This window comes from Hibiscus syriacus, unplaced genomic scaffold (assembly GCF_006381635.1).
Source record: "Hibiscus syriacus cultivar Baekdansim isolate YM2019G1 unplaced genomic scaffold, ASM638163v2 tig00001120_pilon, whole genome shotgun sequence".
NCBI lineage: Eukaryota > Viridiplantae > Streptophyta > Magnoliopsida > Malvales > Malvaceae > Hibiscus > Hibiscus syriacus.
In genome coordinates, this window is record NW_024061845.1 from 543,517 (window position 1) to 559,411 (window position 15,895).

At 36.2% G+C, this 15,895-nt stretch overlaps 1 protein-coding gene and 1 pseudogene across 2 annotated transcripts; one reads left to right on the plus strand and one right to left on the minus strand.

Moving 5' to 3' along the window:
- Window position 1: 1 nt before the first annotated feature.
- On the plus strand, window positions 2–7,575 carry LOC120121587 (thiosulfate/3-mercaptopyruvate sulfurtransferase 1, mitochondrial-like). 2 transcript variants are annotated; one of them, XM_039140910.1, is made up of 12 exons: window positions 2–229; window positions 846–1,034; window positions 1,692–1,751; window positions 1,846–1,911; window positions 2,668–2,792; window positions 2,903–3,065; window positions 3,339–3,398; window positions 3,817–3,875; window positions 5,950–6,031; window positions 6,539–6,602; window positions 7,181–7,248; window positions 7,459–7,575. In XM_039140910.1, exons 1-12 carry the CDS (start codon window positions 128–130, stop codon window positions 7,555–7,557), a joined length of 1,137 nt encoding a protein of 378 aa, XP_038996841.1. In that variant the 5' UTR covers window positions 2–127; the 3' UTR covers window positions 7,558–7,575. The 2 variants fall into 2 exon arrangements, with proteins under 2 accessions (XP_038996841.1, XP_038996847.1); XM_039140916.1 differs by having other exon boundaries at window positions 1,849–1,911.
- Window positions 7,576–8,736: 1,161 nt separating this feature from the next.
- LOC120121577 lies at window positions 8,737–15,100 on the minus strand (annotated as a pseudogene).
- Window positions 15,101–15,895: the final 795 nt, after the last annotated feature.

The following is a 15,895-nucleotide window of genomic DNA, read 5'->3' on the forward strand; positions in this document are numbered from 1 at the left end:
CTAGTTTAGTGTTTCCGGTCCACTTCTTCAAGCAGCGACAAAATATTTAAGCTGCAATTTCTATAATCTCTATCAACAACCTCAAATCATATTTTTTGTTGTTGTTTTGTTTTGTATTTGTGCTTAAATGGCATCATCCTTTTTCTCCAGAACTCTCTTGGGTCATCGCTTGATTCGATCCTCGTCCTCTGTCCCTCACGAACCCTTGATTTTCTCTAATCTTTTCAGTGTAAGTAACGATCTTTATCATTTTTTTAATAATTACTATTTGGGTTTCTCTCAATTTGTTGGTTTTTGATTGTTCAAATTTGCTTTTCTTTCTTGATATTTCAAAAGTGAATCCTTTTCTTTTGTCTTGCATGTGATCAATCTATCACTTTTACGAGATGGGCAAGTTCTGTTTTTTTTTCTTTTCGATTTTCTGTCTTCACCAAAGTTTATGTAGGGTTTTGATTATTTTTATAAAGAATTTGATCTTCTCTTTAGAAAATTTATATTTTGTATTATAGAATGCATATGCAGAAGATTATCTATTCTGCATGTTCTTTATTTAATTTTAATTTTGAATTTTCTGGTTATGTTTATGTTATCTTTAACCCAAACCATGCATTAGAAGTATCTAGTGCTACAATGGCTACTTTTATTTTCACTTATGAGTGAAATTGGGCTACTGAATAATTTATTAGCATGGGCATGTTGCTATTTGGGGCTTTGATATTAACTACACTGTCATTGAGTTACCGCTGACTCTGGTGACGACTTTAACTTGGAACTCCCCCGTTCTTGTAGTAGTTTTTATGGTCATGTGGCTCAGTTCTTATGCTGTATTTTTGTATCACTTGCAGAAGAGACAGTTTCGTGTACTGGCCGAGCCTTCCCATACCACATATAAGACCTCTGGTTGGCCTTCTCGTTTAATGGCTTCTGCAGCAATTGATGCAAGAACTAATTTTTCAACACAAACTCTTTCCACCGATGATCCAGTCGTTTCTGTTGATTGGCTTCATGCTAATCTAAGGGAGCCTGATCTGAAGGTATGCATTTATACTGCACCAGTAACCCCTTTAACTTTTAAGCATTGTTTGTTATAAAATGTTATGAATTTTGTGCTTGTTATCTGTTATGTTTTGACAGTGTGGTTGTTGTGTATATATAAGCCACATTTGATATTCTTGTCATTGCTTTATTTTTCTGAATATAGAAAGGCATACATGCATGTTATTAATAATTATAGTTAAGGTTTTGCTTGCAACTAATTTATTATCTTCATAGGCATCACCCCTAATATATTTCTACGTGCTTATGAAATTGTTATTAAAATAGTTTTTATATACTACATACAGCTCTAGCAATTTTGCAACTCCTGAGGAAATATTGATGTTAAACCACGAGTTATGTCCTTATTATCAATTTCCCATCATTGTTTCAGAGTTACAGTTAGTCATAACTCATAAATCCACATTTTTCAACTTAAAAAGAGAAGACTCTTGCAGTCTAATAATTGCTTGGTTTCTTAGAGTAATATATCATTGTGAAAGCATTGTTTTTATTTTTTGTTATGAATTTTGGTTTTTGCCTAAAGCCTATGAATAGTTTATTTGCATAAGTGTCTGTGGAAATCTTATGATAATTGGAAAAACACTTAATGCTTTCTCTCTTTATTGGTCAAACGCATTTTTATTATTTATCAGATACTTGACGCCTCATGGTACATGCCAGATGAGCAGAGGAATCCAATTCAAGAGTATCAGGTGCTGATTATCGCGTTTTCTACAATCTATTTTGGTGTCGCACTCCAAAAACAGTTAAATGCTGATGAATATTGAAATTCTGTTCTTATCATAGCAGGTTGCTCACATTCCCGGTGCTCTGTTCTTTGATGTTGATGGAATAGCAGATCGAACTACAAAGGTGAGGTTCTTTCTGTTTAATTGATTAGTTTCTTTTCAATCTTTGGGTTCTCTTGTTGCTAGATTACCGAGGTGCAGAAAAATAGTGCTCCTTGTCTTAACAACCTTTCCATCACTGTTTCTTTTCCCCTTGATATCTCACTGCTATCTTTTTTGGGTTTTACAAGCAGCAAATTTCTTTTCTTCCTTTGGGCATTATGTTTAGTCAAGTTGTTGCTTGTTGGAGAAGATTTGAATAAAATTTCTTTTTATAGGTCTGTGTCAAGCATTAGGCTATAATCAGATGTTTAGTGAAATTGGAAATAGTAAGAACAATTAGGGTGGTTGAGAGAAAATAGGAAAGAGACAAAAGAACTTGGAAGAAAACTAGACAGAATCAGCTGAGGGAAGTCTCATTATCACAAAGACTTGATATTCCATATGGAAAAACATAATTACAGCTAAAGTAACAGAGGTATTTTGAACCAAACCCTAAACCCTAATAAAGTTAAAGTTCCAATTAGAAATTTGGTTAAACACAATACCAATAAAAGGCCTAAACGCCGTCCTCCATAAAGTCACTTTGATAATTGCAGAATCAACTCTAACTTTGTACATGCCTTTAGCATTCTCGGTAATGCATTTCAGTCAAATGTTCATGGTAGTTTGTTACATGAAGTATTAATATTGAAGATGTACTAGATAAGTGAACCTTTCAATAACATATGCACTACTTTGCTTACTGTATTTGACTTCTCTCATTGAAAACTCTTATTAGTTGCCACATATGCTGCCATCTGAGGAAGCTTTTGCAGCTGCTGCCTCTGCTCTTGGTATCGAGAATAAAGATGGGCTGGTTGTTTATGATGGAAAGGGAATTTTCAGTGCAGCACGTGTCTGGTGGTGAGTAGCATGTTTGATAATATGATATCTTTTCAACCTTTACTGAAATCTTCTATCAGTATTTTTCCGATTCTAAATCTAACGGACATTATTCCTTCGATAATTGTAAGGATGTTTCGAGTTTTTGGGCATGGCAGAGTTTGGGTGTTAGATGGAGGCCTCCCAAGGTGGCGTGCATCAGGTTATGATGTTGAATCTAGTGCATCTGGTGATGCTATTTTGAAAGCCAGTGCTGCTAGCGAGGCAATAGAGAAAGTCTATCAGGGACAAACTGTAAGTATTCTTTAGATCTATGATTCTCTATATCTCTCTTTTCAATTCTTTAGATCTATATCTCCCTTCAATAAGAAATGTTTGTTCTTTAGAAGTTACGAAAATATTGCTATCGAGTTCAAATGATGCTTTTTGAAATAAGCAAGTATGGGAATGCTATTGGAGGCATGTTGCTGGGTTGAACATTGTTATCTAATATTATACAGCTTTCTATACTTATGTTTACAGTATTATACTCAAATTGTTTTTGGTGCACGTATCCTTGTTTTGCAGGCTGGACCACTGACATTTCAAACAAAATTTCAGCCACATCTTGTCTGGACTCTTGACCAGGTTGAATTGCTAGCCTAATATACTTCACGTGGAATTATGGTTTTGCTACCTCAGTTTTCTTCAAATCCTGATGTCTATTAATGATTGCAATTTTATTGAATGCACCTTTATAACACATACTAATACTACCTTTCTAGATCCATGATGCATGATTATTATGGTATGATCTACTGATTGAACATTAACTAGCGTTCACAGACATCACAACACAACTTATTATGGTTGAAATCAACAGTCAACATATGAGACAATTCATACAAACACTTGAAAGTACTTTGTTGTGACTTATGACATGTCCTTTACTGAAATCAGCAAAATAGGTGCTATTTTTGGACCTGGCTGTTAGTTTGTCCATCAGTACTCCCTATTATCTGAGTACTTTATCAGTTTATGTTAGATGATGCTATTTTTTTTTCAGGTTAGAAGAAACATCGAGGAAAAGACTCACCAACATATAGATGCCCGCTCCAAGCCCAGGTACTGCATTCAACTTTTTTATTCCATTGATTATGATTACTTAATCATTTATGAATAAAAGAATTTAATATGGTAAATACTAGTAGTTGTAGGTAGCCAGTTCTAGTACCTCAATTCATTTCCTTATGTTATTGATAATGAGCATAAACCAGCATGTCTTAACATGTTAGTATAATGGAACTGCTGTACATACAGTATTAAATAAAACCAAATTTTGGACCTAAATAAATTCATAAATGTAAGAGGCATTGGGCATAACACATGGTTCCTCCACAATTTTCAGTCCATGAAGTGTAATTTACTTAAATTGTAAAGGCTGAGTTGAATCTTTGTAGTACATATCGCAGTAAAACCAAATCCGTTTCACTGCTAGTAAGACTCAGGAACTGCTTTAATGGTATAGGAATCAGTCTAGTTCTAGCAAGAACTATAATTAGGCTAGATCCTCATTGCCTATCTTGGTGGTCCTAGTTGCCAGCATGATCAATTTCATGATCCTCTCAATCTCAACATTTTCATTTCAGCTACACTCATCTTTCAGACAGGTTGTCTTCAACGTGCTTAAATTCTTGGAATCTTAAGGCTTAACTGGTCTTACTGTATTTCCTTTTAAACTTTCCCAGTGTTGTGAAGGGCACAAGGTGTTCTCTAGGATCTAGAACCTTAATATAACATGCGCAAGGTGCAAAAAAAGTCACTGGTATATGTCTGTTCTTGTATGTATCTGCAGATGTATATAGTAAGCTTATGATATAATTAAGATAATGAACTCTAAGGTGCTTCCAGTTTATTCTACAAACATGCAAAATTTCCCTTTTCTTTTGCTATCCACTATGCATGATTTCCTTATGGTCCTATGTTTGTTGTTAAATACTCAAACATTAAGTAGAGAGTTTAATATTGTCCTCTTTTCTTTCATTATCATTATTAAAGGTGTAAATAATGAAAAGAAATTAAAGAGCACATCAGGGGGACTTTTGGCACCTATTGCCTTACTACAATGCACCAGGCATGTGCCTTTCTTGTAAAGGTGCGAGGGGCTTTTGTTGTCTGTAGTTAACACACATGCCTTAGCAACATCAAATTTGCTAACATTTATGTGATCACATTATATGATATTCTAGTAGCATGTCTAAATTCCATCAGCATGATATTACCATATGAATGGCTTCAACATCTGATATAAAAATCATCATTGAATGAATATAGATATTATTTCTTCTATTCATTTTGGTGTATTGTAGCACTATTTTTTTCAACTCTTTAGCATTTTTACTTTTTTGTTATTATATCTTTTTCTTTTGATTATTTTGTATGGTTGAGGCTTGAACCTCAATATATCCTGCTTTTGTGCTCCATGATTTTAATTCAATTGGATGTCGTACATTGTCTTTTTCATAAAATGGTTGGGCTCAAGATGGAATTTTATTATGTTCTCTATGCTTATAAAATCAGAATTTCCTGCCGTTTCATTGTATAATTGGTGTATTTGCTTTCATTCGATTTCTCTTATGGTCTTCTGTTTTGCAATCAAATTTATGTTTTGGGTTTGTTTCTTTTATCACCGTGCCGTATCTTAAGTAGATTTTGATGTCCCAACATCTTGAATATTGATTTGGAATAATGTGGTATTTTATATTTTCTTTGGCCTCTGTCTGACCGCTGGTACCACGAAAATCATTTTCATTAGTTTAGTTGGGCAAGCCTTTGGAAGTAAGAAGTGAGGCTGATAATAGTAGCCAACTTGACTAAAAAGTTAGCTGCTTGAGTAACATGATGCATTTAGGAGAACAGAAAATAGCAGCAAATTTGGAGTAGAGCAGACTGCCAGTCTCTATGTGGGCTAAAGTGCTGACCCCTGGCAGCCTATATCAGCTGGTAGATTATTATTTTTATTATTACCTGCAAACATACATCCATTTTGTAACAGGATTCGCCTTCTAACTTTTTTAATTTTGAAGACAGAGAGAAAATTTAATAGCATAAAACTTGGGGTTATATCTACAGAACCTTCTTGCATATGAAATCCTTTTTCTCCTTTAATTTGTTTTTTCCTGTATGGGGTTTCACACAGATTTGATGGTGCTGCACCTGAACCTCGTAAAGGAATTAGAAGTGGCCATGTACCTGGTAGCAAGTGTATTCCTTTTCCACAGGTAAGAAAGTTTTTCACTTTTTACTTGCATGCTATGAAGAGGTGAAGTGGATGTAAATTTCCAAAGACCTAATCAAGACCTTTTTAATTTGTCTGAGAGAGAAGTTCAGTGAATGTTCAGAAACATTTACTTTCAAGTTAGGACTGTGAGGGCCACCTGCATTATTCTGTTGTGTGCTGCATGAAATTGTCAATTGGTAATTCAAAATTGTCATGCACATAGAACAAAGTGGTTGAGTGGCAGATTTAGATAGTGCAATCTGAGTATGACCTGTTACTGGTCATCGTTTAGACCGTTAGTCTTATTCAAAAGGATGCACATCTTTTCCAGTGATATAGGAAATTGCAACATTATAGCCTTAAGGAAAAAACGGAGAAACAATATTATATGACATTTTGGGGGATTATTGTATTTTGCCTTTTACTCTTTTCTTATGTTTGATGCAAGTTCTGGACTTTTTGTTTCCAGGATAAATTATTAATTCCTCGATTTATCATTTCCTTGCAGATGTTAGATGCTTCACAGACACTTCTACCTGCCGATGAGCTCAAGAAACAATTTAATGAAGAGGGTGATTCCTATTTATCTTCCTTTTTATCATTGTTCCTTTCCCCCTTTACTTTTCCTTCTTTTCCAGTTCAGCAGGTATGCATTTGACAATCTCATTTTTGGTTTTCATAGATGAAGTCCATACCCCTTCACCTATTCACTCTATATGCACATCAGTTTTTGGGAGTAGTGATTTATCAATCTGATAAAATTGGAAACTTAGCTACTGAATAACTCATTCATAACAATTTTGAATATTTATTGAGATTTTCTGACACACGTGTCGTAAAAAATTTACTCAATTTGTGATAGAAACTGTACCTTACTGATTTGTGATAGAAAAACTAGACACCAAGGTTTTTATTGTTGCATTAAATTTGGTGGGAAACTTGCACACAGTTCATAGTTAAATCAATATTTCAATATGATTTTTGTTTTTATGATTCCAACAAAATACTGAATGTGATCATGTTTTGTTTCTTTACGAATCATCCTGCTTCTAAGCTTGTAAAGAAGTTTATGTTTCGTGCTTGTTTATCGTTGGTCTTGACATTTTCTTATTGTCCTTGCAAACTCACATCACCTAATAACGTATTGCAGGCATCTCATTGGAACGCCCCGTTGTAACTTCTTGCGGCACCGGTGTAACTGCTTGTATTTTGGCTTTGGTACTTTCCTCCATGATTTATTGTTCTATCCCTTCTTTTAGTCTTGACATTTATCCGCATTCCCATAACCTTCCGTAATTCCCTCAGTAGGGGAAACAATATAATGTGATTCCTAAACAAAGTTCGATTCGTTTGATTATTTCCTGTTTGGAGAAGTTAAAAAGATGGAATAGTATTCTAAAACAGCTGTGTCATGCTAATGCTTTCCAGGGCCTCCATCGACTTGGGAAGACTGATGTTGCGGTGTATGATGGATCTTGGACCGAATGGGGTGCGCAGCCTGACACACCAGTCGACACTTCGTCCTAGTTCTTGATGCAAAGCAGTCGAAAAAGTTCAGAAGAGTCCAGCTTAGGGTCAGGCCAGTTTCGGTACTCAGATACGGGGACATGAAAAGGGTTTGAATCTAGAGAAGCCTCAGGTGTCATTCATCAATTTTTGAGTTGCAATATGAATTCTGTGTGGTTAGCACTTGGGATTATCAGAAACTTTGCTTGACAACAGAAATGTTGAATTCTAAAAGTGTAGTTATGGTTTTTACATGGGTTGCTTAAAAGTTTCTGGAATAAACAAGTGCATAAATTTGGTTGCAACTCGTACTCCGCTTATTTGTTTGTTTAATTTCTCTACAACAGTTGGAAATTTATCGGACCGGTAGATTTTGGTTTAATAAGACATTTAAACATCTTTTGGTAACATTTTAGATAGCTCAATGTTTATTATTATTATCATTATTATTTCTCCATTGTAAAATTACCAACGTCTGAGCTTTCTATATTTTATATTTATTTCCATTAGGGAATGTTCCTTTGGTAAAAAGTAATTGGGAACCACACAGATTTTTTTTCTTCAATTTTTCTTGTGATATTAGGAGAGGGATTCAATTATATTCGTATAAAATTTAATAATTTTTTTTACATATTTTATATTTTTGTACAATTAATAATTTAACAATCTAAATTTTAAATTATGAATATAAGTATATTTATTAATGGATTTAAAATGCATTTACTGTTTTTATCAAATTGATATAAAATAATTCATTTAATAATATATTTAACGTTTTAATATAGTAATTTAAGACCCAAAAGCCTTAAAAAAAACCTCAAAAGTAAAATAGCTAAAAGTTTATCCTTTATAATTGCATGAATAAATTGGTTACTTGATGAAACGGAAAACACGTTGACTTCCAACAGTTATTAAGATCAAAGTCAATTGTGGAATTAAAATGAACCAATAGCATTCTATTATACTTTCCTCGTCGATTACAGGGATTGTCAAATTGATTGTAAGAACTGGAAAATCGACAATGAAATTTGGCACAAACTTTTACTTGCAGTGCAAATAAACCATAATAGCATCTTGTACCGGTGGGCTGATCTTACAATTAAGCAAGAACCCTATATAAGCTAGAGAGGAATTCAAATAGCTGCCTAAAACAGCTTTGCAATTGTTATTTTATGATATATGATCGAGTTCATTACCATCATCCGATTCTAACAAGTTTATTGTTCGGTACAATCTGTTGGTGCAAAGGAGACCGTCTTCTTCTCAAGATCATGTTCCACCTGGAAATTTATCTGTGCATAGTTTACAAATATAGATACGGACTCACTTGGAACTATCAGCATACAAAGCAAGTCGCCATTGTTCCCGAATGTGTTTACCGGTTGCAACCGAAGGTCAGCGCCGCTGAAATGGAACACCATGTCCGGGACATTGATATTAGTCTCTGCCCATAGCACAAGCTCAATGTTCCCGAAGGATCTTGCACCGGATCAGCTCCGATGGCGTTTTTCACTATAGTCTCCAAGCTGTTATAAAAATTAGATTCAAGGAGTGTGAGTGTTGTACCGGAATCGATTATGATGTTCCCTTGGTTCGAAATCGGCTTCGCGGTCTCGTCTTCAATGCTAATACCTTCGAGACTAAGGAAGTAGAAGGTCGGAGGGTTTTTAGTTATCAACGGAGTCGAAACAGCTCCGGGACGAGATATTATCGCTTCTTGTCCGAAGAGCAGTTTACTGCCGGAACTTGCAGAACGAGGAACCAAGCAGTAGGAGAATTTGTTTTCAATTTGAGTGCTTATTTGAGAAACCAGGGACAATGGCCCTCCTCCAAGACCAACAAGACCAGCACTGGGGATTCTGAATTTGCCTTGATTGTTGTGTCCACAACCAAAAATGGACGTCGGGAATTCTGTTCTTTTACCTTCGGAGGAGTCGAAGCTCAAGGTGTCAGTGCTGAGGGATCCAACGGTAAACGACTTGTCTCCTTAGCTATAACTGTATTGGCAGTCATTGGTGTTGGTGCACTGTTTCCGGGGAAGAGCTTGGCAGCTGTCGGAACCGCAAGGAATCTTTCTGTAAGTGGACGATGCTTGAGGATCAAAGGGAGGAGAATCTTGAGGATAACATTGAGGGCATTGAACCGTTGAAAGTATTAAAATGGTTTTTAAAGTTTGGTAAATGTTTCTTTGAAAATGGTTTTTAAAGTTTGGTAAATATTTCTTTAAAAAATAGTTTTTTAAAGTTTGGTAGATGTTTGTTGAAAAATGATAATGAGATAATCACAATTAATCCCTAGGCTTTAAGGTATTTACAAGATTAAGTCCTTAGTTTCAACTATAAATACCCTAGCTCATTTAGCTTCAAAACCATCCCAAATCCCAAATAATTTCTTTCTCCCAATACTAGAGAGTTTCTTGTGAGTAGTGAGTGTTTTGTAAACACCTGTAAATTTTCTCTCTTAGTAAAAGATCTGCAGCAGTCCGGAGACGTAAGCAAATTGGCTGAACTCCGTTATCAATTTTCGGGTATTATTTTCCGCTTATATTTCGCATTCTTACTAATCTGGTTATAGGGAAATTACTTGTTTACTCGTTTATTTCCCAACAACTGGTATCAGAGCTTTTGGTTGTGAATTTTGTCAAATTTTGCGAGGTTACTATTCATTTCTATTCACGTGAATAGTGAATTTCGTGAATAGTAAAAAAAATTATCGGCGATACGAGTTTGTCGACGGAGGTGTTATAATACACGGTGGTTCGCACAAATTGTCAGAAACGATCCGAAGAAGCCAGATTCGAGTAGGAGCGATGGCTGCAGACGAAGGGAAGATGAAAATTAAAAAGTTTGATGGTGCGAACTTTGGCTTTTGGAAGATGCAGATTGAAGATTTTCTGTACCAGAAAAATCTATATCAACCTCTCTCAGGAAAACAACCAGAGGGCATGAAAAATGAAGACTGAACTCTTCTCGACAGACAAGCCCTCAGAGTTATCTGACTGACGTTATCCCGAAATGTTGCTTTCAACATAGCAAAGGAAAAGACCACGACAGGTCTTATGGCGGCTCTCTCCAGTATGTATGAGAAGCCATCAGCCTCAAACAAAGTGCACTTGATGAGGCGATTATTCAATTTGCGGATGACGAAAGGGGAATCGATGGCACAACACCTAAATGAACTCAACACAATCACAACTTAGTTGAGTTCAGTGGAAATTGAATTCGATGATGAAGTTCGAGCTTTAATTCTCTTATCATATCTACCAGATAGTTGGAATGCTACTGTTACAGCAGTTAGCAGCTCGTCAGGAAATAGTAAATTGAAATTCGACGATGTTCGGGATCTGGTATTGAGTGAAGAAATTCTACGAAGAGAATCGGGTGAAGCATCAACCTCTTCAGCCTTGCACACGAAGTCTAGAGGGATAATTTCATAAAGAAATTCAAACCGAGGCATATCGAAATCCAGAATGGGAAAATCAAGAACGGGAAAGAAAGATTTTATCTGTTATAACTGCGGCAAGAAGGGTCATTTTAAAAAAGATTGTCGAGCACCGAAGAAAAATATCGACGCACAGGATTCTGCCAACGTGATAGAGGAGACAGGGTGATGCCATGATTCTAAGCGTCAACAGTCCGATTGAATCATGGATCTTGGATTCAGGAGCATCTTTCCACTCCACCCCATGCCGAGAAATCATGGAGAACTATGTCAGTGGTGATTTTGGGAAGGTTCATCTAGCCGATGATGAAACCTTAAAGATCGTCGGAAAAGGAGACATCCGATTAAAGTTACCAAACCAGACCACTTGGATGCTGAAAGGAATGAGACATATTCTTGGCCTAAAAAGAAATTTGATTTTTGTAGGACAACTTGATGGTGAAGGATTTAGCACAACCTTTTCAGGCTGTGAATGGAAGATTACCAAAGGAGCACTCGTCTTTTTACTCATGGTAAGAAGACTGATACTCTCTATGTAACCTCAAACTTAGAGAATATCATTGCTGCAGCAGATGCTGATGGAAAATCAAACCTATGGCACCAAAGGCTTGGTCATATGAGCAAGAAAGGGATGAAGACACTTTTGTCAAAGGGGAAGTTGCCGGATCTAAAGAATATAGATGTCGGACTATGCGAGGATTGCATCTTTGGCAAACAAAAGAAAGTCAGCTTTGCAAAGATTGGTAAGACACCCAAGGCTGAAAAGTTAGAGTTGGTTCATACTGATGTATGGGGACCATCTCCAGTTCCATCTCTTGCAGGCTCATTATATTATGTCACCTTCATCGATGATTCTACAATGAAGGTGTGAGTTTATTTTCTGAAGAAGAAATCAGTAGTCTTTTGATACCTTCAGAAAATGGAAGGCTATGGTGAAAAATGAGACTGGTCTGAAAGTCAAGCGGTTGAAGTCTGACAATGGAGGAGAGTATAGAAATCGTAGATTCAGAGATTTCTGCGAAAACAATGGGATCAAGATGGAGACAACAGTTCCCATGACACCGCAACAAAATGGCGTAGCAGAGCGCATGAACAGAACTCTGAATGAACGTGCCAGAAGCATGAGGATACATGCCGGATTGCCCAAATTTCTATGGGCTGAAGTTATCAACACTGCAGCTTACTTGATCAACCGTGGGCCCTCGGTTCCTTTGGATGGCAAAATACCAGAGGAAGTTTGGAGTAAGAAAGAAATAAACCTTTCACACTTAAGAGTGTTTGGTTATATTTCTTATATACACATAAACTCTGCTGAAAGAAGTAAACTTGATGCCAAGTCCAATAAATGTGTCTTTATTGGTTATGGTGGTGATGAGTTCGGTTACCGATTTTGGGACTACGAAAATCAGAAGATCATCAGAAGCAGAGATGTCATTTTCAATGAGAATGTGATGTACAAAGACAGATCAACCATAGAATCAAGTAGCTCAAACATCGAAGCTGAAACAAAGGAATTTGCTAAGTTCGAGGAGATTTCTGGAAATGATGTTCAGATCAGTCCTGAAGCAGTTCAAGAAGAACCAGACACACCGGAACTAAGACGCTCCTCCAGAATTCCTAAACCAACCCAATGGTATTCTCCTTCTTTGCACTACTTGTTGATGACTGTCAATGGTGAACCAGAGTGCTATGATGAAGCAATGCAAGTGGAGGATTCAGTCAAGTGGGAGTCTTCCATGAAAGATGAGATGGACTCGCTTATGTCAAATCAGACGTGGGAATCAGCTGAATTACCACCAGGCAAGAAATCACTCCATAACAAGTGAATTTACAGGATCAAAGAAGAGCATGATGGGAGCAAACGCTACAAAGCAAGATTGGTTGTCAAAGGCTTTCAGCAAAAAGAATGTATTGACTACAATGAAATTTTCTCTCCAGTCGTGAAGCTATCTACAATTAGACTGGTGTTAAAAATTGTAGCTGCAGAGAATTTACATCTTGAGCAGTTAGATGTGAAGACAGCTTTCCTTCATGGTGATTTGGAGGAAGAATCTATATGAGGCAGCCAGAAGGCTTCATAGAGGCAGTCAAGAAAAACCTGGTATGCAGGTTGAAGAAGAGCTTGTATGGTTTAAAACAAGCTCCTAGACAGTGGTACAAGAAGTTTGATAGCTTCATGGGTAGCAATGGTTTTACCAGATGCCAAGCAGATCATTGTTGCTACATCAAGAGGTTCGACAATAGCTTCATTATTTTATTGTTGTACGTTGATGACATGCTCGTTGCAGGCTCAGACATGCAAGAGATTATAAACTTGAAGCAAAAATTGTCGAAGCAATTTGCTATGAAAGATCTGGGCGCTGCAAAGCTGATTCTTGGGATGAGGATCAAGAGAGACACAAAGTCGGAGACTTTGATATTATCACAGGCTGAGTACATCAACAAAGTACTCTCCAGGTTCAACATGCAAGATGCTAAACCAGTAAGTACACCTTTAGGTGTTCATTTCAGACTCTCCAAAGAACAGTCACCAAAGACGGAGGAAGAACGTGCACACATGTTGAAGGTGCCGTATGCCTCAGCAATTGGAAGTCTGATGTATGCCATGGTTTGTACCAGACCTGATATTGCTCGAGCAGTGGGAGCTGTTAGCAGGTACATGAATAATCCGGGCAAGGTAAACTGAGAAGCAGTCAAATGGATCCTCAGATATCTGCGGGGTACCACAAACAAAGCACTTTGTTTCAAAGGTGGAGATACGATACTGACAGGCTATGTAGATGCCGACTTAGCCGAAAATGTTGACATTAGAAGGAGCACTACATGATATGTCTATACTCTAGGAGGAACCGTAGTGAGTTGGGTTTCTCAACTACAGAAGATAGTTGCTCTCTCCACAACTGAAGCAGAATATGTCGATGTTACAAAAGCCAGCAAGGAGATGGTTTGGCTCCAAAGTTTCTTGGAAGAGTTAGGCAAGAAACAAGAAAACAATGTCTTGTATTGTGACAGTCAAAGTGCTATACATCTAGCAAAGAATCCGTCTTTTCATTCCAGGACAAAGCACATACAATTGCGATATCATTTTATCCGGTCTCTTTTGGAAGATGGGATTTTGAAACTTGAAAAGATCAGTGGAGCTCAAAATCCGGCAGACATGTTGACAAAGACGGTGACTACAGACAAACTGAAGTTGTGTTCAACTTCAGTTGGCATGCTAGAGTAACAAGACTAGAAAAGCTGTTGCATTGATCGAGGTGTGAAGACAGATTAAAATCAGTCTTCAAGTGGGAGATTGTTGAAATTATTAAAATGGTTTTCAAAGTTTGGTAAATGTTTCTTTGAAAATGGTTTTCAAAGTTTGGTAAATGTTTCTTTGAAAAATAGTTTTTCAAAGTTTGGTAGATGTTTGTTGAAAAATGATAATGGGATAATCACAATTAATCCCAAGGCTTTAGGGTATTTACAAGATTAAGTCCTTAGTTTCAACTATAAATACCCTAGCTCATTTAGCTTCAAAACCATCCCAAATCCCAAATCATTTCTTTCTCCCAATACTATAGAGTTTCTTGTGAGTAGTGAGTGTTTTGTAAACACCTGTAAATTTTCTCTCTTAGTAAAAGATCTGCAGCAGTCTGGAGACGTAAGCAAATTGGCTGAACTCCGTTATCAATTTTCGGGTATTATTTTCCCGCTTTTATTTCGCATTATTACTAATCTGGTTATAGGGAAATTACTTGTACTCGGTTTATTTCCTAACAGGAACGCATTGTATCCATATAAGGTCGATGCCGGTGTCTGCAACGGCTAAGTATTCAACCGGTGGAGTTCCAAAGGAGAATTTCATCAGATAACTACCTTCAGTTGGAATCACTGAAGATTGGATGGCTTTTTGATTAATCAAAGACTGGAAATGTTTGAGTCGTGCCATTGAATGGATGGCATTTTTTCTTAGGATATCTGATGAGGTTAGAGAAGCATTATAGAAGGGAGATGTTGGCGAATCACGATGAATAAGGTCCAGACTGAAACTCTTCCATGTCTTTGCTCCAACTACTGAGTGAACCACCAGGCCTGAGAAAATCACCGCGACCACAAGAAACAGTGGATTATTATGCATCATTTCTTTGTTTTTTTAAAAGATTATTTGATGAATAATTGGAGTGTTTGAGGATGTACATATAGCACATATGGTTCCATTAGAAATCAAGTAGCTTAGCGAAGAAGTTAAGGTATATAATATGAACAGTCTTAATCATTCCAACAGTCATGGATGAATTGAAAAGGAGTACGACAATCGTCTCTTCTTGAAAATTTAAAATTCTAATACATTTTAAATATTTTTTTATATTTTCAATTGATAATATGTATTTGTCGTTAAAATTTTATAAGTTCTTTCATCCTATTTTTTTTTAAGTTTACTCTATAACATAAAATCTTCCGTCTCTCCATATGAGAACGTCCATTACTTTTTTAAAAGGAAAACCAGAAATTAGTATTTTCAATCTGAGGGGCTCGTACATGGAAAGTTCCTCCAGTGATCGCGCTGCTTACACGTTTGAAAAGAAAAGGGTTTATGTTCTCAAGCATCTCGATGTTCTTCTTGTTCCCATTTGTAATGAAAAGTTAGTGTGAATGTTGGACCTCCATCACCAAATTATTCGTGAAATGTGTTTTCTGATGCAAAACAATGACGATAGTGTGGTGATTGTTCTTTTTGTTTTAATAATCGTTAAAATTTATTCCGTATGTTATGTTTACATTAACGATATTAATTATTATGTTTAATTATATAAATAATCGTAGCAATTTTTAATTATAACATGAATTTTAAAAGAATTTATGATAACATAAAGAATAATGAGTATAAATTTAAATTGAAAATTAATAAAATAATTATATAAATTTTAAATTTCTA

What these genes read in the sequence shown, in the direction of transcription:
- LOC120121587 (XM_039140910.1), top strand. Translation starts at nt 128, where the DNA reads ATGGCATCATCCTTTTTCTCCAGAACTCTCTTGGGTCATCGCTTGATT. An exon ending in AGTGCAGCACGTGTCTGGTG is followed by an intron (nt 2,793 to 2,902) that starts GTGAGTAGCATG and finishes GATAATTGTAAG; the next exon opens with GATGTTTCGAGTTTTTGGGC. An exon ending in GATGCCCGCTCCAAGCCCAG is followed by an intron (nt 3,876 to 5,949) that starts GTACTGCATTCA and finishes GGTTTCACACAG; the next exon opens with ATTTGATGGTGCTGCACCTG.